The following is a 27645-nucleotide window of genomic DNA, read 5'->3' as shown; positions in this document are numbered from 1 at the left end:
TGGCTAGTAAGTGGAGTAAAAGGGGATGGAGTGGATAGTGGAAGGACTGGTGAGAGAATGGTTGGATGGAGAGGGGGAGAGTAGGGGGTGAATGGACTGGAGGGACCAGAGGAGAGAAGGAGGAAAGGAGGGTAAGGGGGATGGGAGCACACAGATTCCCTCCGTGAGTGGGTCGGGTCCCCAGAGGCAGGGCAAAGGACGTGACCACCGGGATGACTCCACCTTCAACACTCACCCTCAGACTCTCTTCATCTCTCTCCTCTCACCTCTCCTCTCTGCAGTTTCTCCCATACCTCTGCCCTTTCCACTTTCCCTCTCCTCTCCTCTCCTGTGCATCTTCTTCCATACCCCTGCCCTTTCTAATTTCTCCTCTCCGCTCATTCCTTCTTCCCTTCACCTCTGATTTTGTTTTTTCTTTCCTCTCACATTCCTCCAACCTCCCCCTTTCCTTTCTTTAGCTCCTCACCTCTCACCCTCTTAACCATTTCCCCTATCTTCCTCCTCCCCCATCTTTTCTCCCCTCCATTCCCCTCTTTTCTCCCTTTCTCTGTCTTTTCACCTCTCCTCCAACCCGCTACTCTTCTCTGATTCTCCCTCTCTCATACCGTCACCACTCCTCTCCCTCCCCCTCTCTAATACCCCTCATCTCTCCTCTCGCCCCCCTCATCTCCGCTCCCTCCTCTTCCTTCCTCTACCCTCATTTTCCTCTCCTTTCCTCTCACCTGTTTCACTTTCACCTACACTCTTGTTTACTTCCCCTTCCCTTTCCCCTTCCTTTCTCTTCTCCCTCATCTCTCCAATCCCTCTCCTATTCCCTTCCCCATGCTCCTCGCTTTCCAGTCATCTCCTCATTCTCCTCTCTCTTCTTTTCTTTTTTTCTCTTCTCTCATTCTCCTATTTTTTCTCCTCCTCTTTCCCATAATCATCCTTCTCCCTCCCTCCCCCTCTCTCCTCTCACTTTTCCATCTCCTATTTTAGCTCCTGCCATTCACCCCCTCCCCCTTCCACAACTCTCCCATGATCTTCCTTTTCCTCACCACCCCAACTTCCTCCACACCCTTCCCTGCTTCCTCCTCCCCTTGTTAGCTTTCTTCTCTTCTTCTCCTCCTCACGTCCATCTCTCTCTCTCTCTCTCTCTCTCTCTCTCTCTCTCTCTCCACCTCTGACCCACCCCTTCCACTAGCCCTCTGGCCCTCCACTCTTTTTCCCTTCCTCCCTCCGTCTTTCCTCCCTTTCCTCTCCAACCCCCCTACACTCCCTCTCCTGTCTCCCTCCATCTTTCCTCCCTTTCCTCTCCAACCCCCCTACACTCCCTCTCCTGTCTCCCTCCATCCCGTCTCCAATCCGTCTTTCCTTAATCCCTTTTCCCCGTCTCCGTCTATTTCCCTCCCTTCTTGACTCCCTATCTCCCCTCCCTCTGCATCGCCTCCTTCCATCCTCTTGCCTTTTTCCTCCTTCAGACCCCCTCCCCAACCCCTACTTAGCTGAGATGGGCCATTCGAGCAACGACCCCTCCCCCACACACAGATCCGACCGACCACCCCTCACCCCCACTCTTGACCGTGATGGTGGGGCTGGTGTCATATTCATAAAGAATATTAACTTACACGATAAACAAGTCTCCGATGTACTCAAGCATTTTTTCTTACTTTTCTACTACTAATACAAATTTCCACTACTAATACAAAGATTTGGGCGACAATTAAGGCCAATTAACCTTTATAATCCGCTGACGTCCTTTTTTTTGTTACTTTATTTTCGTTTTTCTCCAGGTGATTAAATAAAAACTTACAGCAAGATACTTTTCTAGTGGAGAGATTAGACAGAACATTCATTAATCCCTTCTCTACCTCGGGGTTCTAAGCTGAATAAAATCTGGTACCTGTAGCAATTAGGAAAAAAAAAAAAACTGCCACCAGACTCAAGGGGTTAATACGGTGACGTCTCTTAGTTTATTCTTGTTTGATCTAGATGAGCTGTCCAGTTTAAGAGAAGCCGCCAGAGACGTCTTAAAAACACATCTAGGCTCTGGGTAAACTTGTGAATATATTCCGTACGATAATCTCTGACCCTTGTCTCTTGGGGGGAAGGGGGAGGGAGTCGCAATTATTTTCCCCTCACACTCTCCAATGTTGGGCTTACAGAATAAGATATGATTTTAGTCTGATCAACAAATCTATTAGGGTTCATTGTAAAAAAATCATACACTCCAGTATACATAAACCAGTATGCTAGGAAGGATTTATTACTGTCTGCGGTTCCTCCTTATCCTTGACTAAGTTGGTGAGTTAAGAGGACACCAGTGGTGTGGGGTTAAGGGCTCCCTGGATGAGACGGCCCTGCGGCTCCCTAGTGGTGGTCGTGTTGATGAAAACTATATTTAACCTCTCCAGCTTGAAAATATCTCCTGTGATGAATTGAACAGTTTAATATTACCCAGAATAGAATTTTAAAGAGACGTCACTGTAATAGATGAATTAACGTAACAAATCGGCAGGTTACGCAGAGGGCCCAGGGTTGAACTGACGTCACTGCTGGAGACTAACAATACTTCCCTTCTTCCTCCCTCCCGCCTAATTGGCCCGCTGTGAGTGTGGCCTTTCCAAAGCTGGGGGAGAACTAAGAGGTTTGACCAGAGCACTTGTCACTCTCCCACGTCCTCTCATGGCCGTCCCACACCCAACATGCCGATTCGTTGGTACAGTGGATTTGGTTGCATCTCAGCGAAGAAAACTAAGAGGTGTGAACAGAGCACTTGTCATCTTCCTATCCACTTCTTCCCACACTTACTCACAGAGTTTGGTTGCCTCCACAATGGCTGCCTTTTGTTACGATATTAACTAACGAGACCTTTAGTTCTCTGTTTCCACTGCCACATTTGCAGTTACCTGTTACGATGCTAACCAATCAAACTATCACTATTCTTATTTCCGTAACTCACAGTCACTGCCAATGTTGTGACAATAATCAATTAAATCTTCACTACTCTGCTTCCGCTTCCACGTTTTTTTTTTTTTTTTTTTTTTGCTATGATGCTGCCCAGCAAGACCTCCTCTCCTCTGTTTCCACTTTCAGAGTCACCTTTGGCAGTGATGCTGGAGAGGCACGAACCACTAACACGAGCATTAGTGGCATTTGGAATTGTTAGGTTCCACATCTATCCACTGACAAACACACACACACACACACACACACACACACACACACACACACACACACACACACACACACACAGAATCCGCTAAAATTCTCTCGCTTTGCACCTCTCGTGGATAATCTCTCACCTTTACTCTAGCCCACAAAACCCTCTGAGACACACACACACACACACACACACACACACACACACACACACTCTCCCCTAAATCCACGCCATAATTCTCCCCACTCTCATACATTCACCTGAACACCTACTTAGTATTTACAATTCCATTTTAGTCTCACTTCTTACAGACAATTTTATTTAACTGCAGTAGCAAATGAATCCTCCAGTTCGAAAAGTCACTCCAAAGCTGAATAACATTTTCTGGAGACAGTACGAATGCCACAAAGATGCCGCCATAGTACTGAAGAGGCTAACATATACAAGTTTTAAGAGCCTCAAAATAAAGACAAAAAACAACTCGAAAAATCCAACCTAAACCGAATATAACTGTCTCGAAATGGCTAGAGGAAGAAAAATCATGGTACTGAAACTTTTTAACACATTCTGCAGCTCCAAAATAAATACAGGAGGAGGCAAGAAGAAAATATGTATCCTTGAAACAGCCTGGGCCACTTTGACTCAAGACTGCAGTGTGTCGCCCCCAAAGCTCTGGCCGGACCCTGCATTGCCCTTCAAGTTTTTATGCCGGTGTAGCTTATTCACAGTGTTGATGCAGAACTTCCTAGCCGGCTCAACTGCTGGCGAAGAGGCACAATAATAAACACAGACATAATACACAATATAGTAGCAACGACACTAGGAACAGAAGGCAAATTAATCTGGCTTCTTGTTCGCATTCGCCATTGTTTTACCAGCTTCCATAAAAAATAAATCCAAACCCTGCACTCTGTAAGCAATTGCGGTGTCAAAAGAAAAAGAAAGAAAAAAAAGTGAAATTGACGAAATCTCTTTCTAAATCTCCGAAATCTGGAATCCATATTTTTTTTTTACATTCAACACAAGCCTTTTCCAATTTCCGGTGTAGTTTTCTAAGACTCTGGGAAAGCTTTGTGATATAAACGTGTGAAGCAATGCAAATATTCTGAAGTAATTTTACACGCCGTTCAAGATTAAAATCTGTGTGTGTGTGTGTGTGTGTGTGTGTGTGTGTGTGTGTGTGTGTGTGTGTGTGTGTGTGTGTGTGTGTGTGTGTGTGTGTGTGTGTGTGTGTGTGTGTGTGTGTGTGTGTGTGTGTGTGCCTGCCAAAATATCTTCAAAAGTTGTTGACAAATTTTGACCAAAACTTCAGGAAACAGCAATTATGTGGATGCGAAGAAGCCAATTACTTTTGGTGAGGATTTGATCAAAGTCGACTGAATCCCAGCCGCCTTATGGTTTAAAAATATAGATTGGCTCTTTGTGAAACGCGGTGACTAAATTTCACAGAGTTTTGTTAGTTTTCTTCAAATTTGGTCTGTAGGCAACTTGTACCTTAGCTTACAGCAAATTCTGGCGGGTGATAAGCATTCGGACCCCTAATGCTTTTGTTTCATTACAGCCTGTTTCTAGAGTCACTTCAGTACCACGTATTCTCGTTTTCACCTTTTCTTATTTTTCCATTTGTAGTAGTAATAGTTGTAGACCCAAGTTTATCTGCAACGTGAACCCGGTGGACTGCAGGCTGAATTTGCTCTTTGCCGGCAGTCTATCTTCTTCCTTTCAGAGACAGGGAGGGGCGTGAGGTATGTTTATATAACCAGGCGGAGGAACCGCTCGGTTATATCGGTGCCACGATATGTGTATATATTTTTTCGGTGGTCCTGCAGGGCACACTGCAATACTGAGTAACAGAATTATGTAATATACTGCACACCTAACCTCTGCAGTTTGGCTCAGTGCAGGCCACACATTTTCTTTTTTACCCGTGGAGGCCCCGCCTTATAGCGACTGACCTAACCTATCTATCGGTGGGACAAAATTCTAAATTATTTCACATAGCTCTGTGGCAGCAAAAGGCAATACTACAGCTCTGCATCCTTTTCATACCATTTCTTCGTGACTAGCAACACATTCCAGTGTTAATCTACTGTTACAACTAGGGTACACATTCACGAAAGAGAGACGGCAATCTTTGGACAAGCTAGAAAAAAAAGGGCATAATAATATTTCATGTGATTCACGGGCTGGTGGTGTAGAAAAGAATATTCAGGGGTTTTCAGAGTCATGGACACACACGCAGGGCAGAGTGGTGGAAAGTATGAGGGTCTTGGTTTGGCTCGACATCACTGCTGGCTGGGTCGCTTCATACCACACTAACGCAGTTAAGGCAGAGTAATACATGAGAGTGCTGCAAAACTCTCATGCTCACCACTATTGTTGTCTCGCCTGCTGTTTTAGGTACAATTTGGCGAAAAGATATGATGATCTTATTTCTGATTTTCCATAAACTAACTCTGCTTTAATTGCTAACTTTGTCACCCCTAAAAGGTCTCCCATAATTTCAAGAAAATCGTCTGAGCGTTACATAGAATAAATAGTCTGGTATTTGGCAGACCAAATGCAGAGTGTCCTCGTCCTCGCTTGTCTCGTTTAACACCAGGAAAGGATTACAGTAGGGTCGAAACGGTCATACCTATGCAGAAAGTAGTTTGGTATGATTTTTTTTCCTCCTTACAGATAAAAAGTCCCTCATTTCACCTGTTCTGCTTCTGGGTTTCCTGTGATGGCTAATATTCTTAAGCTGAGAGGGGTTTAATATTTCTATATCGCAGAAAAAAAAAAAAAAAGCCTAATATATCGCCTGTACTTCTTATGTTCCTCCACAGGCTAATATTTCTAAGCTGAGAGAAGTTTCGTGTGATTCTTCCCATAACTGACTCTCTTAGATATGATGCGATGATGCGTCAGGAAGGAAAGTGGCAGATATACTGAAAAGTGTGAAGTAGACGCCGGGGAATAATGTCATGATTGCACATGACAGGGACTACAAGCATACAAGGATAACACGCGTTTTTTTTTTTTTTTTTACCTGACATTCTCCCGAGCGGCTCCACCCGACAGGAATGAATGCAGGGCTTTGCGAATGGCAAAGCTCGCGGGATAAAGCCGAGAATATCGAAAGGTTCAGTGGTCAGCGAATATATATGTGTGTGTGTGTGTGTGTGTGTGTGTGTGTGTGTGTGTGTGTGTGTGTGTGTGTGTGTGTGTGTGTGTGTGTGTGTGTGTGTGTGTGTGTGTGTGTGTGTGTGTGTGTGTGTGTGTGTGTGTGTGTGTGTGTGTGTGTGTGTGTGTGTGTGTGTGTGTGTGTGTGTGTGTGTGTGTGTGTGTGTGTGTGTGTGTGTGTGTGTGTGTCCACACTAGCCCTCGAGCATATCCTGGCAACACCGCTATCAACATGCTGGATTACACAACGGCAACACTTATTGGACAATTGTTCGCCAACGTGTCAGCAAAATTTTCCTAAGCTTCGTGTTGGTAGCTTCTTGACAGCTTGTTCGTGAGTGGGTTTAACACGCTACCAACCTAGGCTATGTTCACGGGCAAGTGTGGACGCACACTCAGTGGCTGTACTAAAGTGTGATTTTTTTTTTTTTTATAACAGTGTGTGTATCAGAAGCTGAGGAACTAGGCACACAATCGCGAATAAAAATATCGATTCACTTCCTTAACGATAAATAATGACAAGGTGAGCAATTAATTTTGAAATACAGTATACCCCAGCAAACTTTCCGGAACTGTTTGCATGTTTCATATTATTTGGATATAAGTGGAGCGATATTCTTGTACAAAACTGCACCTGCACGAAGGAGTAGTAGTAGCAGTAGCAGCGATTGCTGTTGTTGCAGGAGTGGTAGTAGTCACAACCCCAGGCTCATCTGAACTTGAACACAGTGGACTGCAAACTCAAGTTCTTTTCCTCCTGCAGCTCTCCATCCTCCTTTTCGAGATGATGGGGAGCTGAGGGACGTTAGTATATCCGGGCATTGGAGCGGCTTGGCTACATCGGTGCCACCACATGAAGGCGTCACCTCTCCAGCACCAGATGTACCAGTACCAGGGAGGCGTACCAGTGTGAGAGTTGCTGACTACATCACGTTTGTGGTCACTCATTGTCGAAGTCACGCGTCTCCCCCCACCTCCCCAACAACCCCTCCCCCTCCTCACAGCCTCTCCCTCCTTCCCTGAGTCTTTCCCCTTGCTGACAAGTCTAAATGCGGACTGGTTCCTCATCTCTACCTTGCTTTATCTTTGCGTGTTTATGTAATTAAATGATATCGCATACAGTATCTATACGACCGACAAGTCGATTATTCAGGGTAACTAATAATTTAGTCTGATTTATGGTGTGTCTGACTGCCTTTACTCTAATATGCTGTCTGAAAAAAGTAACAACAAGCACTTCACGAACTTGGACTATGAGGAGGTACCAAAATTAAACTACATAATGTTAAAAACGACAAAAAAATAAGGATTAGCATTATTTTATAGCTATATATAATGATACTACACGGCACTCGTTTCAGCACAAAACGGATGATTATGTTGATAAGTTACAGGTTGTGCTCATAATATACTTCATAATTAATGCACAACAAATGGCACATATTAAAGCAATTGGAGTTAATACATGAATGTATAACCCTAATATATCTGAATGAGTTTGGTCGACATGCAGATCGTAAACTGAGACTCTGAACTGAAGGATGGCATTAAAGTGATCCAGTCTGTATGATCTCTCTCAGACGTCATTCTATAATTTAATGATGCCCACTGAAGATAATGAACCTCAACTTATTTTCTCCTATGTGGATGACGAGGTTGCTGCCTCTCGATTTCGTATCGCCTATTTCACTCTATGACGCGTCTCCAGGAAAAGGTAAGAGGAGTAAAAGACAGATTACTGAGAAGGTAGAAAGGAAGGATGAAGGTGGAGGACAAATTGCTGCAGGTCAGACGAAGGAAATTATGAAGGTCATCTTGTGTACGTGTGGCATAATGAAGGAAAGAGATACAGAACAATTAAAATAATGTTCTGTAATCGCAATGGGCAGAAAGTCGAGGTGAGGAAACGGTTTATGTTGGGCTAGTGAATCAGTATTTTTGCATGTACTGGTACCTGCAGTAGTTGTTGTAGCCTAAGTCCATATGAAACGCATACCCAGGGGACTACAGGTCCAAATTGCCTCTCTGCAGTCCACCATCCTCCTTTCAGGGGTTTGGGAAGTAGTTGAGAGACGTTTGTATACCCAATGTCACTACGAGAAGGCATCCTCTTCCATCACCTTGCATGTGTTAACTGAAGGTAAATCACACAGAAAAATGTTCATCCACGTGGAAGAGAAAAAAATTCAAGTGTTTAAGTGATGTCAAAATGCCAACGAATAAAATCTTGGATTATGTAACAACACCGCAAACGCACGTCTCCATAAATAAGGGAAAATTGGCCTGTACATGCGTCCGTCTGTGTGTCAGTCAGCGTGTCAGTCGGTGTTATCCTTTATGCACGACCAAACCCAAAGCACTCAAAGAGCCGAAACTTTTCATGGGTTCGTGTAATGACTCCAAGCAACAACCTGTGTGAGTGGAGTTGATCTTCGAATCCTTCCCAGGTTGTTCGCGGCCCTTTTTCCTGACGAATTTAGTGGGTTTCGTGGGGGTGGTGGGGGTGGGGGTGGGGGGAACCTTCTTGCTTTGTTATCCTTATCTTTAGCCCACGAAATATCACAGTCATTGATCTTCTCTGTAACAAACAGCCCCCAAAGGACCATTAGGTATGTTGCTATTTGCTTTCCCTTGTACTTTTTGTACTTTTTTTGATCAGAGGATAATTCAGCAGTTACACAAAAAACTCTATGATCTAACAATCCCCAATTTCATTCTATTCCCTCCTCATACCCCCTCCAAGCCAAACCCCTGTGAAGTCTATCATTTCGCAATATATCCTTGTCATGCATCGGTGTTCAGCAGAATATCCGAATATCAGCATACATCAAACATATGTCGTACCCAGCAATGCCTGAGCGTGACTGACAAGGAATGCACCCAAATATACATCAGACTATGACATGTACCTGTCGATTAACGGTCTACACGTAGGTATTATAATATTAAATGAGGACACGGAGAACACGACTCCATATTCCTGGTGCTGCAGAGGGACGCCTTAATGTGGTGGCACTGATATAACTGGACGGCTCAACTGTCTGGCTGTACAAACGTCACTCAGTTACTTCCCTATACCCAAAAAGAAGAAAAATGGACTGAGGGAGAAAAGTGAGTCTGCAGTCCACCGGGTTCACGTTACAGATGAGACTGAGGCCACAACAATAACATCTATTTATTCCTGTTAAGTGTGTGCTAGCTAACCCGCTGATGTAAATGGACGCATATTATTTCTTATTCTTGCTACTTTCACATGATTTTATTCAACTTAGGAAAGATCTCTTCCTAAGCCGGTTGAAAAAGCCTGTAGCTATATAATCCTTCCAGTTCGAAAAGTGTTGGGAGATATGAATGAGAGTCTGGGGATGGCAACAACAATATAAAGACGTCTTCGTAGTGAATGGGTTAAGGTGATGGTGTTCGTTGTTTGTACACCTTAAAGAAGCAGTATATGCCTACATTTACCTTGCGATTTATTTTTAATATTCTCTGGCTCCTATAACCACTCTCAACTATACAAAATCGCCTGGCGTTAGCTGGAGTGGAGTATTAATTATCCCGACAAGAGAGGGTTTATGGTGAGGTATTATCACTTAAGCCCCCATAGCTTACTCTCAGCTGAAAAAAAATCGTCTAGCTTAAACTGGAATGGAATAATGGATCCGTCACAATCACAAAATGTTAGTGGTAACGGTGCTGTCGCTTTCAGGATCCTGAGATTCAATTTCAGCTGAGTACTATCATTTATTTTTTGCTGAAATGGGGGTAAGGAATTCCTGCTGGTCTACCCCTACCTTTAGCTCATACTTTTGTTAGCTATAATCTTCCCTGTAAGAAACGGCCTCGGAACGACCAACAGGACTTTTGTTGTTCGCTTTCCTCTGCACTCCTTTCCCTCCATCTTCCCCTCTCTCCATCTCCTCCCCGTTCCTCCGCCTCCTCTTCCTATTCCATTCCTTTCTCCTTCCTCTCCCTTTCCCTCCTCCTCCCCTCTCTTCCACTCTCTCTATTTCTCCAATCTTTTCCTTTTTCCTCCCCCCCCCACCCTCCATCCGTTCCTCCTCTGTCCAGTCCCCTGTCTCTACTTCCCTTCTTTCATCCTCCTGCCCCATTATCTTTCCATTCCTCCTTCTCCTTCCCCACCATTTTCCACTTTTCCTCCTCCTTCCCCCTCTCTCCCTCCCCCCTCCTCTCAGTCACCTCCTTCTTCCTGCTCCCCTTTTTCTTCCATCCCTCCCCCACCCCTTCCCTCCTTCCTTTCTTCTCCCCCCACCCCCCCGGCTTGCTGTGTACCTCTTCATTTTTCTCGTCTTTGTCTTGTTGCATGTGCTTCGAGGCGCTTGTGCATGCCCCCTGCCTCTTGTCTCTGCCTCTGTCCTCTTGCTTGTTTTTCTCCCTTAATTGCTTGCTTTTTCTTATTTTTAATTGTCCTTGTTGCTTGGTTACTTGACACTGCTTGCTTGTACTTATTCTTGCCTGTCTTTGTTGCTTGGTTCCTCGGCACTGCTTGCTTTTCCTTCTTATATTTGCTTGTCATTCCCTCTGTTTTCTTGCTTGTTTTACCTGCCTCATTGACATGCTTAATCTTGCTTATTATTACATGTCCTTGTTGCCTGTTTGCTTATCATACCTTGCTTGGCTGCATGCTTAGCCTTGATTATTATTCTCTGTTGTTGCTTGTTGGTTGCTCGTCATTGCTTGTTTATCCTTGCTTATTTTTCCTTTTCCTTGTTGTTTGGTTGCTTGACAATGCTTGCTTATCCATGCTTATTAATATTTGTCTTTACATATTATCCTGCCTATTTATTACGTGTCTCTGTGTGTCTTCTTGCATGTTTTGCTTGCGTTAAGTGCTTGCTTGTCTTGCTTAATATTGCTTGTCCTGGCTTGCTTTGTTACATATCGTTATTTGATTTGGCAGCAACTTATCACTGTTTATTTCTTGTTTGTGCTAGCTTCGTTGCTTGTCACTGTTTGCTTAGTCGCTTGAAGTTGCCTATTCAGTTGCTTGTCAGTGGTAGTGGATTGCATATTGCTCTTGCTTACCGGGTTGCGATGGCTGCTTGCCATTGCCTGGTGCTTGCTGGGTTTTTTATTCTTGCTTGTTTAGTTGCTTGTTACTTGCTTGGCTGCTTGTCATAACTTGCTTGGTTGCTTGTCAGCGCCTACTCTGTTGCTCACCGTTGCTTGTTCGGCTTGCTTGGTTGCCCTGTCATTACTCGCTTTAGTTGCTTGTCACTGCTTGCACGGTTGTTTTGTTACATACGCGGTTGTCTGCCGCTGCTTGCACGGTGGCAGGTTAGTGCTTGCTCAGTTGTGTGTGTGTGTGTGTGTGTGTGTGTGAGAGAGAGAGAGAGAGAGAGACCCACCCACACACACACACACACACACACGGACAGCAGCTGGCCTGGTCTGCCTAATAGTAATAACGCCCCTCACTGGCATTCATTTACTGCACGGACAGAGAGGCTGAGGGCGACACTGTGGCCATCCTAGGTCTCTCTCTCTCTCTCTCTCTCTCTCTCACACACACACACACACACACACACACACACACAAAGAAGGTCAGGAGTTAATTACAGCCTTCATCACCCCTTTCACAACCAGAAGTCTCTCCAATTCGGTACAAATCGACCGACGGTGGTAAGAATATAATCTGCTACAAAAAAGACGACCTCTAAGTTGTAATACCTAACCGACCCCACCAAACACTACAATACTCAAAAATGTCTACATAGGTGTCTATATACAGGTAAGTCGCCAAGGAAAAGGTACTAACAAAGGCTCCTGTTCCACCCAGCTCAGGATCTAACGCTGCAAAGGGATAATGGGGTGTAATATGCAGCATAAATCGCAAAGGAACAGGTGTCAAGAAGCCTCCATTGCCGCCTCAGTACGGATCAGGGTCAAGCTCAAACGCACCTAACGACTCTGCTTCCCTTTGCTCGCCTAGCATCAGACAGCAGCGCCTCTGATAGAAATTCGTCTGTGGAGCTGTGCACTTTAGGCTTCGTGCTCTCCAATATTTAATTAGAGATCTGTTCACGTCACTTCCGGTTCCTGTCTCCTGTCACGATGCTTTGCTCGTAATTTATGGATGTTGTTAGATTTTACTTCCACTATTTACCGGTATTTGTTTATTTATTTATAGAAATGGGATAATAGGAGCGAATGGAGTGACACTGGAGATAGAATGAGGTGCAGGTGGTGACTGTGGCTTGTTTGATTATTGCAGTAGTGATGACGTGTGTTGTAAGGCACACTGGTGGAGTATGCCACGTGGAGTATTGGCAGTGGAGCAGATGGAGCGAAGAAGTAGGAGTAAGCACTACATGAACTACGATGATCTCCAGCTATACTCTGCTCACCCTAACTAGGTGGAAATCTGGCATCTCTCCGTCTTGAATGTGGAGTCATCAAAAGAGATTAACACTAGAATACTGTGTTAGTCACGAAGGAGTGTCATGAAAAGTTTGCAGAATCGTAATACAGGTTCACTCTGTCACTAAGCTATGGGAATTAAGCTACAGGACAAAAATCTACATCTGATAAAAGTGAATGAATTACAGGTATAAGTGATGCCATTATATGTTCTCTCCATTCCACAAGAACTTAGAGACGAGTGCTTGTTCCTGGGTATGATGTCGCAATTTTGGCACACAGACTATGCTTAATTCGAATGATGTGCCAAAATTACTGACAGCATTCGTGTGCCAGGGGAAAATATTACTCAGCATAGCAACAATACTCGATGTTATGTGTCTGCTTCCCGAATGACATCAATGGCTAATTTGTTCCCGAGATGATGATGTCAATGCTTTTCCGTATCGGTCTCCAGGCGTATAAACTAGACTGCTATCTTCTACCATGGAAAAAACTACCAAGAATTGTTAATATGACTGTGTACATTTTTGTATGAAAAAGTCTGCCTAGAAGTGCCAATATTAACATAATTAGTATGTGAAGGGGAAACAGTACTCATCCTAACGGTACTCGATGCTATGTGACTAGTTCCTGAGCGACATCATTATTTGTGCCGCTGACCCATTAGTACTGGAGTGTAATTGGTGGCGGACCGCTGTGAGGTACGACCTACCCCAGCAACACATCAGAGATAATTGGTTACCCCGGCGTGTCGTCATGGCTTGTGTCTCGTTATATTCGTATGTACAGTACTATCGCCAGCAAAGGTTCTCCCACAAGCCCCTCGCAGCATGGTGTCCTGCTTGCCAAACTTTTCAGTCATCTTCCAATTGTCAGACAGTATCCCTGCTCTTCATCTCTTCATCTCATGCTTTTTGTCGTGTGCTTCATACTATCACACAAAAATAATTCATGATATACCTTCCATTACCAGAGCCAGCAGATAAGTGTCGGCGAGTTTTTTATCGTGAAAGTACATACTTACGACACTTTTCTTCGTATTCTCGTTGGCAGACACGACTTCGTAAAATTTATTACTCAGCGACTGATTATCCATATTACACTTTTTTTTTTTTTTTTTTTGGGGGGGGGAGGGCTATGTTGTAGATACGAGCATGCTCTTAATAATCGAACTGTTTGCATTAGGAACATTCAAAATAATATTAAGGTGGTGTTTCGGTAGGCAAAATTAGCGCTTAGGATGAAGTGTCACAATATATAAACTAATGGGAATAAGGCTCTTTTATCAAATATGGCTACCGTAAGATTTAACATTATACCATCTTGGACGGAAATAGCTCATCGTAGTGAGGAATATCCATTTTCTTTGCTGAATTTCTTCGTTCAACAGCACATATATCCCAAAGGAGCAAACCATACTCACTTTTTTCGCCTAGTTTCGTAGCATATATAGTAGATGGCAGAAACATATACGCATCGTTCTAGCTACATTTCTTCGTCTGACTGCATAAAGAGCAAACAGTACTAGAGTATATGTGTCCTCTTCTTTAATTTACTATGTCTAACAGCGCATAGAGCAGACAGTAGTGGAAGCATATGCATTTTTTTGGCTATATTACTTCATCTACTTCCTCTAGCGGTAATGCTCTACTCTGGGTGCCATTAATCCCACGTGGACAGTCGTTAGCCATTACCACAACTCCCTCCCTCAGGCTTTGTTTAGTTCCCTTGATTTATGGCTTAATTCCGGCCGCAGTTTTAATGAAATGGCGTGCTATTGACCAGCATATGTAAGGGTGGGAGTGGGGCTGGGGCGGGGTGGGACGGGGCGGGGTGAGGAACATATATTCCTACCATAACCCATTTAAGCATAATGCACTTTGTTCTTTACACAGCCCAATAATCTAACCAACTAAACTACGCCTAACTTAATTCTATGACCCTTGTCTAATCTAACCTAACCCAACCTACCCTAGGTCTTCCCGGACGAGAAAAAGTACCCAAACTGATTACAATTCAGGAAATTTGCGGCCGGGGTAGCTGAGGTGGGGAGTGAAGATACGGGAAGGGATGGGAAAGAAAGGTACTAAATTATACTTGCCGATGTGCGGTGGTGCTGGGCAGGGCTATGGGATGAGTTGAGCAGGCTACTGGGGGGAGGAGGAGTGAGAAGGCTACGGGGTGGGGCGGCTCACTGGCTGCCTGGATAATGTGCTGGTATGAGTGTTGCCGGGCTGACGAGGGGCTGAGGGTAGGGGGCCACTCTTAATGTCACACCCTAATGTACAATACAAAACCATACCAGCATCGACTCTCTTGTTACTTTTTCCTCCCCTCGCTCGTAGTTCTCCTCTCCTGAGTTCTTTTGTTTGGTTCATCATTATCTTGGCCACACGTCAGTTCAAAATGATACACAGTAAGCCATAATGAAATGGAGATAATAAACTGAAACGGTAACTGTAGAATCCAACAACTTTCGGGAACTGCCATGCATGTGTGGTGAATAGTCATTATGCGTTAAATGTGTGCACTGTGCAGTATATTAAAAAAAAAAAAAATCATCAGAATGAACTGGAACTGAAATATGCTTAAATCGTAATTCTCAACCTTTTTTTTTTACTAAAGGGATAAATGATGGACATGTATAATCTCGCCAGTGCAAAAGATCTCTCCTGACCTGAACAAAATTGTCTGAGGGTAGAAAATGTGAAATTAAAGATACAGTATGTGACAGGAGTGAGGCGGCCAACCAGTTGTTTAGACAACTCCAGACAAATTAAACAATGCTCTCTCAATAACTGTATACCTTTATCTAAGCTTTTACTGTAAAATGCTTAGGCGGGACATTTTTCCTTTCTCCTCTCACAAAATGCTTGGCCAGACATTTTTTCTGGTTCCATTTTGTAAAATGCTTAAATGAGATATTTTTCTGCCCCCCCTCTCACAAAATACTAAGGCGGGACATAAATCTGTTTCCATCTTGCCAAATATTTAGGCGAGGCATTTTTCTGGTTCTCTTCCATTGTGCTAAAGTGAGACATTTTTCTGTTTCCCTCACGCAAAATGTCTAACGGGATTTTTTCTGCTCCCCCCTCACAAAATGCTTAAGTATTACATTTTTCTGCTCCACTCTCACAAAATGTTTAAGTGAGACATTTTTCTGCTGTCCTTTCATAAAACGCAGTGTAGGCCGCAGCTCACTAATGTCAGCCGATGTTGCAGCTAAGTTTGTGCCATCTTGCAAAGTGAAACGCTCTAATCCTTTTTGCAGCGCTCTGCTTTGTTGAAAAAAGTGTCATAAACAATTTTCTGAGTGTAATATACTTTTTCATGCCCCCGGTTATACTAATTTACTGCGTTCTCTCTCTCTCTCTCTCTCTCTCTCTCTCTCTCTCTCTCTCTCTCGCTCGCTCTCTCTCTCTCTCTCTCTCTCTCTCTCTCTCTCTCAAAAATATGATTCCTTGAATATACTTGTTTTTACTCACACAGCTACCAAGCCCTTCCCAATCGGAGTGGATATTAAAGAGACAAAATACGACAAACATAACTACCTGTGATAATCATTAATTGTTACGGAGACTTGTTAATACTGTAATTTGGTCTAAATTATTTATCATTACGCCGTAGTGTTCTCACTAAAGCATGAACGAAGTGGGCTGTCAATCTCGTCGAGGGGTGGAGTGGAGAGGCAGATTGATGAGGGTGGTGTGAGTCAGAGGAGGAGTAATCTGATGGCGGAGGGCAGAGACACGGAAGCGACTGGTTTGTGGTCACCCCCTTCGGGATTAAGGCGTCTAGTTACAGGCAGATAGAGTGGCTGGTAAATAGACAGAGATAGACTGATAGACAGGTTGACAGATACATACAGATAGATAGATAGACAGACAGCAATAACCAAAGATCTGATGTAAACAGACTGACAGCTAGACAGACAGATAAACAAATAAACAGACAGACAGGTAGACAGACAGATAGACAGACAGTTAGATAGATAGACAAATACTGTAGATAGATAGCCAGCGTACACTTATAGGTGATGGACTCGGGTGTTTCCTCACTGAAAAACTGTGGGGTCCAGGAAGGGATGCGTCGCCTCCCCACATCGCCTCATTAGTTATTGAGGGGACAGCTTGGCGCGGGAGGAACCCGTCTATTATTCTCACACTGGCCGAAGGGGGAGCCTTGGTGCAGCAGGTAATCTCACCTGCTCATCAAGCGGTGTGCGACGCCACTGGACCGCTCAGTGATCACAAGGGTTTGTATCCGAGGAGTGGTTGGGGTTTAGTGCTCATATACTGCAGGTCAGGGAGGAACGACTGGTCATTCCTGCATTAAATGAATGGAATAGGTAGTGTGACGTTAGCTGGTGATTCCAGCTAACGTCACACTATTTTATTCAGCCGTGAGTGAGTAAGTGTGACTGAGAGAGTTAATGTTGATTTCATTAACCCTCTTTTGATTGCAACAATTCCAATATTAATGTCTGCAAACGCCGGACGATTGTGTTCTACCGAGGGACAGTGTACTGCAAAGTAGAGTAACAGATACTCTTTCTTTGGCCAGCAGAGAAGGCATCGTAGCATTTCTTTCTTAGCGATTTATTTGGGGTATTACATCTTACCGCTCTCTTACATCTTCTTTATGTCGCATTAATATGGACGTAGTCTGCATCAAAAGCACACAAGAGAATACCGAGGTATGATATTCAAAATAAATCACTGAGGGAGAGGTGCTACAAGGCCCCCTATGAACAATCTACGAATGTAAAACATGGTAGAGCATAACAGTGGATGGGGAAGCATGACTCGGGTGGGGTTGGAAGAACACGATATGTCTGTCTGTTTATCCTTAGAACACAATGCGGGATGAGGCCCAGAATCCCACCCACCTATTCCACCCCCCCAAAAAAAAAAAAAAAAAAAAAAAAAAAATGTTACGAGAGGAATTTTATCATGTCACACACAAACACACACACACACACACACACACACACACACACACACACACACACACACACACACACACACACACACACACACACAATGAATATATACAGTATGTATACGGTATGTATATAATTATATAAAGAAAGACAACGACAAGAGACTAGAGAATCTTCGTAGTCTTCAGTTTTCTTGCAATAGCAAATCAAAGTTAAGACATGAAATCGATCGTAAATATGTCTGTGAATCCCTAGGGCCCCAAGTTGCCTACCAATTTTCAGCCTCACCACACGACACGGTTCCTGCCAGCCGTAACTAGACCATATGCGACGCCTCATGCTTCCCTATTTGTCTTTTTTTATTCATCCCGCCTCACTGCCATCTCGTCACTGATGGATGCCTACGCTTAAACACAAAATAAAATAACTAACAAAATAAAATAACTAACAAATACTAATACTAATACTAATATTAATACTACTATTGCAAAGTAATAATAAATATACATAAGAAATAGAAACCGTATAACACCTAAGGAATGTTGTACCTGACACCTACGTGGGACTCTACTTTTTAAACGTTTCACAAGTTAGTGACAAGAGAAAGTATGTAACCTTATGTGGGTGTCGTAGTCCCCTAAAGCGTTAATTATGTGAGCAGCTGTGATTTCATGAGGGAAAATAATACATAGTGGACTTGGAGGCAAACCGTGCAACAAAATAAGTTTCTAATTAGCAACAGTTGCCAATTTTTACCATGTGATGACGTGAATCCATTAATGTATAGCTAGAAAAATACCTTCATCTCCTTACATGATTTGTGGGAGGTTGATGGTTCAATTTCTCGCCAGTTAAGTCTCCAGAAACTTGACTTGAAAATATCGTGGAGGGGAAAAAAAGGTGAGAAAAAACAGGCCTCCGTTTCATAAATTCTCCCCCTTGACGTTCCTCCGCCAGAACTATCTTCAGCTCCCGACCCGGAGCCCCATCTTCCCCCATCATTCCTGAAATTCCGGACTCAGCAATTTGAATTTTATGCCGGGAGCTCCGACCATTAATTACATAGTCTGGCGCACCATACAGAGCCGTACCTGCTGTGGGTGAAGGAGGCGTGGAGGACTAATGTATTAACCTGACGTCTTAGTTCCTCCTCCTTTGCCACTACTATACTCTTTTCACCTTAACATGGCCTAAATCTCTCTCCATCTTGAATGCTGAGTCAATAGTAGATTAGTACTAAAATATGGTGCTAGTCACGAAAAAGTGCTAAGGAAAGGATGAAAAGCCGTAGCAATGTCTTATCCTGCCATCGAACTACGGGAAAATAACCTGCAGAAGGACGAAAATCTCGGTCAAATTAAAGTGAAAGAACCGTAATATATCAGCCTGACATCTTCCTTAGCTCCTTCTTTTATGTTTTTACCACACGTGAGATTCAGCGTTTTATTTTCTGTTCGCCACTTACTGCCCTGCGGGACCTGTTTATCAATGGTTTCGTTGTTATTAAGAGATCATGATGACGATGATGATATGATAATGATGATGATATGATGATAAAGATATGACGATGATGATGATGATGATGATGATGATAGGCTGGAGCTGAATGGATTACGTGCTTAGAGTTGTAACTTCGACATGTATCTAATTTTCTAGATGCGATAAACGATCATGTCATGAACTATGCCTACCAGTATCTGTGAAAATAATCGTGCCCTAAATTCGAAGTCGAAGGTATCCGAAGGAAATCAAACGAGAAAGAAAAAAAATCCCTCTTCTCTGTGTGGCAATCAACTTATGTATGACTGCAGGAAAAAATAACGAAGGAATGCTCACGGTTTTTACAATGCACGTTGGACCATACACTGATAAGGACTGGCTTCACTTGTCCTATGGTTAGTAATTAAATGATAAAGAGATTATTAAACGACGATACGACACGGCAGTATGTAACACTACTCACTATTTTACGCCCAAAAATTTAATAAAGGAAGAAGGTAGGCCAGGCAGTATTCTGGTGAGTGAAAGTGGGAAGTGAGAAATTCGGAAACAGAAAATAGACGATATCATAAGAAAGGTGTTAATTACCTCAACAAATTTAACCCCTTCAATGCCAAAACGTTATTATATATTTCATCCATGCTACTGGCGAACGATTTTATCCAACAAAGAGTGAAATTTCTCGTAGCAGAAGAGTTAATGGATTTTGTTTTTTATCCCTTAGAATATTAATGCCCCAAAATAAGCCAGAAAAAAAAAATGTCTGGCGGCAGGCAAGTTTATATATAAAAAACGTGATTTGTTGTAAAGGACCAAGAGCAAAGAGGATACGTCTGTTACAGAAAAAGGGTTCGCTAAGTCTGTTTCTATTCCCTTCAAATACCAGACTTCTAAAAATAAGTAAAAAAAAAAATAATCTTGTGGCAGCCAAGAGGATATATAAAAGACGTGAATAGTGGTGAAGCCTCTAACAAAGGAAGAAGGTAGGGGAGGCAATGTGGTGCGTGGAACAAAGCGGCGTTAATAAGGCGTTGCGGGAGGAACCTGCATAAAAGACTGGCCAAGCACCGCACGCCCGACAAAGAGTAAGGCCACGAAAGAAGTGAGCAGCTGGAAATTTTAAGTTTCAGTAGGAAGAATTGGGAAGAAGAGGAAATGGAGCGAATAGGGGAGCGCATGAGGAAGGGAAGAGTGTAAAGTGGAGAATTGGAGGTGGTTGGAGAGAGAGAGAGGAAAAAAAAAAGACAGAGAGGTGATGGTAGAGAAGCTAGGTGAAGCGTTGGGAAGTGGAGGAAGTGGAGCGAAATGGGAGAAAGAAGAGGGAGAAGAGAGTAAGGTGAAAAATTAAACATCGTTTAAGGTAAGTATAAAAGCATAAAAGTGAAGGCCGAAGAGGTACATGGTAAGGCATTAGGGAAGTGGCGCGAACAGGGGGGGAGCAGAAGGAAGGAAAAAGATTTAAGCGAATTGAATAAAGGAAAAGAAGTGGAGATAGCAAGTTAAGTGATGAGACAGCAGCGTTGAAAGATGGCAGGAATGAAGTGGTAAAATAGCTTGGAATAAGGCAGGTGTCAGAGCAGACAACTACGTGGTGGAACACGACAGGAATGATGGCAGACAAACTCTGTGGTGAGTTGTATCGCGAAGCAAAACTGGAGGTACAAAAGTAAAGTTGGAGATGGAGGATTTTATTTACCTATTTATTTATCTATCTATCTAATGTCATCAGTGAAGGCAGAAAAAAATATGTGGTGATCTAAGAGGAGGGATATAGCAGAGATAAAGAGATAGAAGCTAAATGGAAAGTTGGAGGTGACGCAATAATGGTAATGTGAAAGAAGGGAAGTGAACCGATGGGAATAAAGGGTCGGACATTGAAGAGGTGAGGAGAGAGAAAAGAGATGGAAAAAGAAAGGTGTGTGTGTGTGTGTGTGTGTGTGTGTGTGTGTGTGTGTGTGTGTGTGTGTGTGTGTGTGTGTGTGTGTGTGTGTGTGTGTGTGTGTGTGTGTGTGTGTGTGTGTGTGTGTGTGTGTGTGTGTGTGTGTGTGTGTGTGTGTGTGTGTGTGTGTGTGTGTGTGTGTGTGTGTGTGTGTGTGTGTGTGTGTGTGTGTGTGTGTGTGTGTGTGTGTGTGTGTGTGTGTGTGTGTGTGTGTGTGTGTGTGTGTGTGTGTGTGTGTGTGTGTGTGTGTGTGTGTGTGTGTGTGTGTGTGTGTGTGTGTGTGTGTGTGTGTGTGTGTGTGTGTGTGTGTGTGTGTGTGTGTGTGTGTGTGTGTGTGTGTGTGTGTGTGTGTGTGTGTGTGTGTGTGTGTGTGTGTGTGTGTGTGTGTGTGTGTGTGTGTGTGTGTGTGTGTGTGTGTGTGTGTGTGTGTGTGTGTGTGTGTGTGTGTGTGTGTGTGTGTGTGTGTGTGTGTGTGTGTGTGTGTGTGTGTGTGTGTGTGTGTGTGTGTGTGTGTGTGTGTGTGTGTGTGTGTGTGTGTGTGTGTGTGTGTGTGTGTGTGTGTGTGTGTGTGTGTGTGTGTGTGTGTGTGTGTGTGTGTGTGTGTGTGTGTGACAATACGGAGGTGTGGGGGTGTGGCAGTGTGAGTGGCGGACACTGACTTAATATGGAGGATCTGGCTACGTGCTGAAGAGGCAGGCACCTTCCACAGTCACGGTGGGGCGGGGTGAGGCGTGGTAAAGCACGGTAGGGATGGGGTAAGGCATGGAAGGGCGCGGTGAAGCATAGTGGGGACGGAATGAGGCATGGTAGGGGTGGGATGAGGCATGCAGGGGTGGGGTGAGATATGGCAGAGTTGTGGTGAGGTTGAAGTAAGGTATTGCAGAGGCGGGATGAGGTAGGCATGGTAGTGGCGGAGAGAGGCATGGTAGAGACGGGGTGAGGGTGGGGAGGGCAAAGTAGGGGCAGGGTGACGCAAGGCAGGGCCGATCTGAGCCGTAATAGAAGTGGAGTGAAGCATCATAGAAGCAAAGTGAAGAATGTTACTAGCAGAGTGAGAGTAGGACATGACCACGAGTGAGAGCAGAGTAAGGGCTGGATGGGAGCGGGTTGAAGACAGAGCGAAGGGATGAAGTAGAGCGAGGAAGGAATTGAGGTCAGATGGAGTGAGGGGTGGAGTAAAGTGGAGTAAGGGAGTGGTGAGACAGGGTGTGGCTGGATAGGGGCGGGGTAGGTGGTTCTGCGGATTGGCCAGGGTCATGCTGGGGATGAAGAAAAAGCATGAAGTACGGCAAGGTGGAGGCAAAATGGATAGGATAGGGTGGGATGGGGACTGTATACTCGTATTTAGGGTAGGCAGCGATAGTGTCAGGGGGAAGAATGGAGGGGGGGATAGTGGCAAAGTTTGGGATGGGAGAGACAGGGTGGAATAAGGAAAGAAGGGAATATAAAGGAAAGAAGGGGCACAGTAAAGTACGACACTGGAAATATGGAGTCAGAAGGAAGGATGTAGTGGTGGAAGGAAGATGTGATGGAAGTAGCGGGGAGAGGGAAGGTAGGGGCGGGACAAGAGGGACAAAGAAGAGAGGAGAAGGATGGGGTAGGGTGGGAGACGGGCCGGGAGTAGGGAAAGGACAGGAAGAGGCAGGCGAGGACTGTAGTTTAAGAAACGATGAGAAAGAAGAGGGTAGAGGTGGGAGTACAGGGATAATAGGTCGCGGAAAGAGAGATGGGGAGGGGCGGATGAAAGGTGTGAGTAAGAGAAGGATGGGACGGGTGGGAGACAGGTGGGGTAAGGTAAGAACGGGACAGGGTGGGAGAAAGGCCATGGCAGGGAAAGGATGGGGTGGGGCAGGAAGAGTGAGAGTAGGAGGAAAAGGCATGGAGGGGAGAGAAAAGAAACAGGAAAGCAGCTGGTAAAGGGATATGGGACTGAATAAGGAGGCTGCCAGAGATCGAGCAGTATCGACAGCCGCCATTAGGTGATCAAGGTCGGCGCATGCAAGCATGTTGGAGCCTTTATAAAATAAACGAAACGAACGAACATATAACTTTTGGGGACCCCACATAACACGTTGCCCTGGTTAGTAACGTGGATCAGAAACATGGCACAGAGATAAAAGAGATGTGCTACAGGGAAACGGACCCGTCAGGCAAGGCCACAACATGGGCGCGTCGAGGAATAACACTCGCATACAAGAATGTTGTTTGGTGGGGGGGGGAGGGTATAAATGTTTCCATTTGCACAGTTCACAATACTTCGAAATCAAGACATATCGAGTTTTTTTTTTTTTTTGTGCGCAATACTCACGTGGAAGGCAGAGTCGCCGATAATCTCAGCTCTATAATGTGTACATCTTTTTATCAGCCACACACCACAGCAGTTTATCAGTTAATGACATGGGTTGATCTGTACGCCACGATAGATAACTGATAAACAGATAGTCGGTCCTGACAGTAGAAACACATCAAGAAAACTGTATCTGTGTCTGGTACTCACGTGGAAGGCAGAGTCATAGTTGATTTTAGCTATGGTCATCTTCTTGGCGGCCCCGGAGCCCCAGCAACAGCGGTCAGCGACGTGAGCCAGGAGCGCCGCACGAGCCTGGTGGACCGTGATTTGCGGTCCGGGTGGCAGCGGTCCGCGCGTCTCCGTCCGACCGCGATCCTCTTCCACCCCTCCATCGGGCGGCGGCACCGACACTGTAGGGTAAAGAGTGGTAAGGTTAGCACAGGTTGGGTTGGCTCTGGTTAGGTATGGTTTGAGAGGGTTAGGCTAGGCTATGGTATATGGGTGCGGAAAATGCAGAGGTCAGGGGAAGTGTGCTGATGAAATATTGGGAAGAAAGGGTGTGCCAGAACTTTTACCAGTTCACTGCCATGATCATTTTGTATTATAATCGTCTCTAGCACCAATACTGCATACCAGGACAGCTCCGCCGGTTATAGTTTACGAACGTTCCTCAGTTCCTACCCAATCCCCTGAATAGTATGTGTGATATATTACAGACTGCAGAAGAAGGGCGTCTTCGGCCTGCAGTCCACCGGATTCACTTGTAAACGAGTCTAGGGCCACAACTGTAATATATATTCACTACCATTAAATTTTCATTCACCATGGAAGGAACGTCACTTAGTGAAGGGTTAGTAGAGGCTAAATATAACCGTTTAAAGTTCGAACTATCTCTCCAGAATGGAATAATATCACCTAATAGATACAAGAAATAATGTAAGATGACGTCGTCAGGCTAAAAAAGAATTAAGCCTGAGGACGCCCTTTCTACTTTACTCTTGCATTTGCCAGACGATTATACTGACCATAAGAAAGCACTCCATTACTTAATGGTAAAATGAAAGCTATGTCTAACCCTTCCAGTTCGAAGTTTCTTTCCTTAGTAAAATGATACAGTGTGCTGGTAACAGTATTAAGACACGTCCCGTCATTGGAATAGGGAAGGAGGATCAGTATGTTCGTGCTGAATATTAAGGAAATTTTGTGAACTGGAGAAGAATACTGAAATAAAGGTAATAACTGCCGTATTCTTAAAACTGAAATCGTGAAAGGGTAGTACAGCGTGTTGTCATGGCCTCTCAGTGTCTCTGCTACCTCCAGAGCGTCACTTGGGATGCAGGCTAATTACACCCAATGCTCATAGGAATTTCACAGACGTCTGTCAGAAATTAAAAGCTTTCCTTACCCTTCACGATTCAGGCTTTAAGTATTCGGCCGTGTGATGGAAATTTTACGCAGGTTTCATTATGGAATACGGGAGGACACTGTGAGGGTTTGGAGAGGAGATGATACACTCTACATACGGGAAATTGATCTGTATGTCCTAAATTAAGGTGTGCCAGAAGGGATGGAACAAATGACGATGTTTTGTATGGAAAAGGGAAACGCTGGAGGGAATGGTACGTGAAGAGAGGGATGGGTGAAATAAGTGCGAAACAAACGGACGTGGGCAACATTAAAACATTATTATTATTAGAGAGAGAGAGAGAGAGAGAGAGAAAGGTGGATAAAGGTGGAGACTACGGTAGCGCCACTTTATGACAGGTGAGACTTTAGCTTTGTTCTTCACCGCCCAGCTTGGATATGATTAACTAGTCATGTTATTGTGAATTTTTTGTCATTATTTTTCTTTATTCTTTAGCAAGCTGTCAACAGAACTAACTGGTACCTAAAACTTACTCACCAATGAAGTTGCACCAAAACACCAAGAACAATGTTAGCAAGAACTTTTAATCGTCAAAAAAATGTGAACTAGAGAGAGAATCAACTATGCTCACATGAAGCTTAATTTTTCAGTCAGTAAGGAGGAGGGGAGATAACCTGTATATCGATTGTAATAAAGTGGCACTACTGGTCTCCACTGATGCCGAGGGGGATATACTGAGATATACCGAGACGGGTATGTGTGTTTGGTAGGAGGGACACAAATATAATTTATTATGAGAAACTTACATGATGTATGCAGAAAGTGAGAAAGATGTGACTAGAAGCTAGTAGCGTACTGCAAAAGGTATAAAAGTTAATATATAAACTATAGTATTCTTAACACAGGAAATAACACAAAATACTTTCACACTCGCTTCACACTGCATAACACTGACACACACTAGGTACTCTCACTTGCAATACCTGTACATATAACTACTGTGGGGCAATGATCAAAGAGGGTCTGCAGCTAAGCTTGTGTGACACCTAGGCCTACTGGCTGGGTAATTGCTAATGGGTATAGGCTACTAATTTGGTTTTTACGTCAACTTTGCATGTATGCGATTTCAGAGCTTATTGATCTCATGACTGATTCCGGATGTAGTTACTTTACCCTGGTATCACCTAGCCTCATTTGACCTAATTAAAACTGACATGGCCTAACCTAACGCTGCAGTTATGATTATGTAATTGCATGCCGAGAGTCATTAGATGCAGCAGCAACATGCGAGCGCCTCCCGCCCTGCCGACCGACCCTGCGTGTCGGCTGGGAGGGCCGGGCGCTCGCTGCTCTGAAATCGTCTACACCGAGTGGACATGCCTGGTGGCGGCCGCGGTGACTCACTGTTGACGTCGTAGAGGTCATTCTCACACACGGGGTAATTCTTGAGGTGAAGAGAGGAAGCCACCAGGTCCAGGTCGCAGAGCAGGTGCTGAAAAGTGGGCAAGTAGGGGTCGAGGACGGTGGGTCTCGTGCGGGGGGAGGGATTAGGCTCGGAGTCAATGAAGTCCTTGTCTCGACGTGTGTAGCGATGTACCCTCGTAGGGCCACGAGCTCCCCTCCAGTTGATAATGGTGCCTGACCCGTCCTCAACCGCAGAGAGACCAAGACTTGGATAATTCTCTATCAGCTCGAAGGTAAACTCTCCGCCCGCCTCGGCCGTGAGCGGTCCTGTGATGCGGCCGCCGCGCGGGTCCACAAGCACTGCACGGCGCGGCGGAGGCGGGGCGCTGTTGGCGCTGCTACTAGTCGCCGTGGTGGTGGTGGTGGCGGCCACGTGCACACGCACCACTTCTTCCTGGTGCACCACCCGCCCGTTCATGGCCGCCCCCCGCCCCTGAGCCGCCCAGCCGGCGTGGGCGAGCAGGTCCGGGGCCCCTGGGGGCGGCCGGGGGGTGTCCCTGGGGCCCGTGCCGGGGGCCCTCACACCCTCACGTCCTCCGACGGCACACAGTTCAGTTCATGTCCGGGTCGCACGAGTCACCGCGGCGGCGACCGCGGCGGCCGGGTGGGCTGCGGGGCGGGGCAGCTGGAGCACCACATGCCGCCCTACGCCCTCACCATCACCGGCGCCGCAAGTTACCTTCTGGCGGACCACCAGCACCGCGCCTCCCGCCACCCACAGCCACCCACCACCATCACAGGGGGCCGCCGCCACACCGTGCGTCCCTTCGCTTCCCTCCGCGCCAAGGCGGCCACCTGCTCTGCCACCTTCCCGCCCCTCCCTGCCTCGCCCCGCTCACCCACACCCGCCACCGTCCTCATTCACGCCATGTCTGCCGCACCAGGCTGGCCAGCTGAGGGGCAGAGACGGTGCTGGTCGGCGGTGTGAGGTGACCACTTCAGGCTGCCGGCTGGTGGACTTGGCTTCTGTAATGTGTGGAGTGGCGAGGCGGGGTGCTGCGGGGTGGGGTGGGGAAGCTGGCGTGGTGTGGTGTGCTAGGGCAGAGTCCGGAGACTGGGTCGGGCTCCTCACGCTGCCTGTGTTGTCCTGGGGCACAATACACCATTACTGCCTGACGGTTCGGGTCTTCCACTCGTTGAATATCATTTTCAAATCTCTTGATACCCCATAACCTTCCATACCCACCACCCCCATACACTGCCTCCAAGTATCACCCATTATCCACTGCCTCCAATTACATAACACCCCATATACATTGCCTCCAAGCCTAATGTACAGTGCACAAACCCCTTCCTTTACTTTCCATCTCATTATACCTTCTGGCATCATTGTAGTGTTCCTTACTTAACCTGCCTAGTTGCCTCCAATTACATAACACCCCATATACATTGCCTCCAAGCCTAATGTACAGTGCACAAACCCCTTCCTTTACTTCCCATCTCATTATACCTT

At 45.2% G+C, this 27645-nt stretch overlaps 1 protein-coding gene across 1 annotated transcript in view; it reads right to left on the bottom strand.

Moving 5' to 3' along the window:
• The window catches only part of LOC145398300 (protein SSUH2 homolog), a 46158-nt gene extending 19548 nt beyond the window's left edge, over nt 1-26610 (bottom strand). Inside the window, exons 1-2 of the mRNA XM_080271188.1 lie at nt 26133-26610; nt 23570-23772 (exon numbers count right to left, since the gene is read on the bottom strand). Of these exons, the coding sequence (XP_080127314.1) occupies nt 23570-23772; nt 26133-26610 (681 nt within the window). The remainder of the gene's footprint in view (nt 1-23569; nt 23773-26132) is intronic.
• Nucleotides 26611-27645: the final 1035 nt, after the last annotated feature.

This window comes from Coenobita brevimanus, chromosome 45, assembly GCF_032717465.1.
Source record: "Coenobita brevimanus isolate Jiangsu-jjx chromosome 45, ASM3271746v2, whole genome shotgun sequence".
Taxonomy (NCBI): Eukaryota; Metazoa; Arthropoda; class Malacostraca; order Decapoda; family Coenobitidae; genus Coenobita; species Coenobita brevimanus.
Note: the sequence above shows the minus strand (reverse complement) of the source record. Positions and strands in the feature narration are given on the sequence as shown.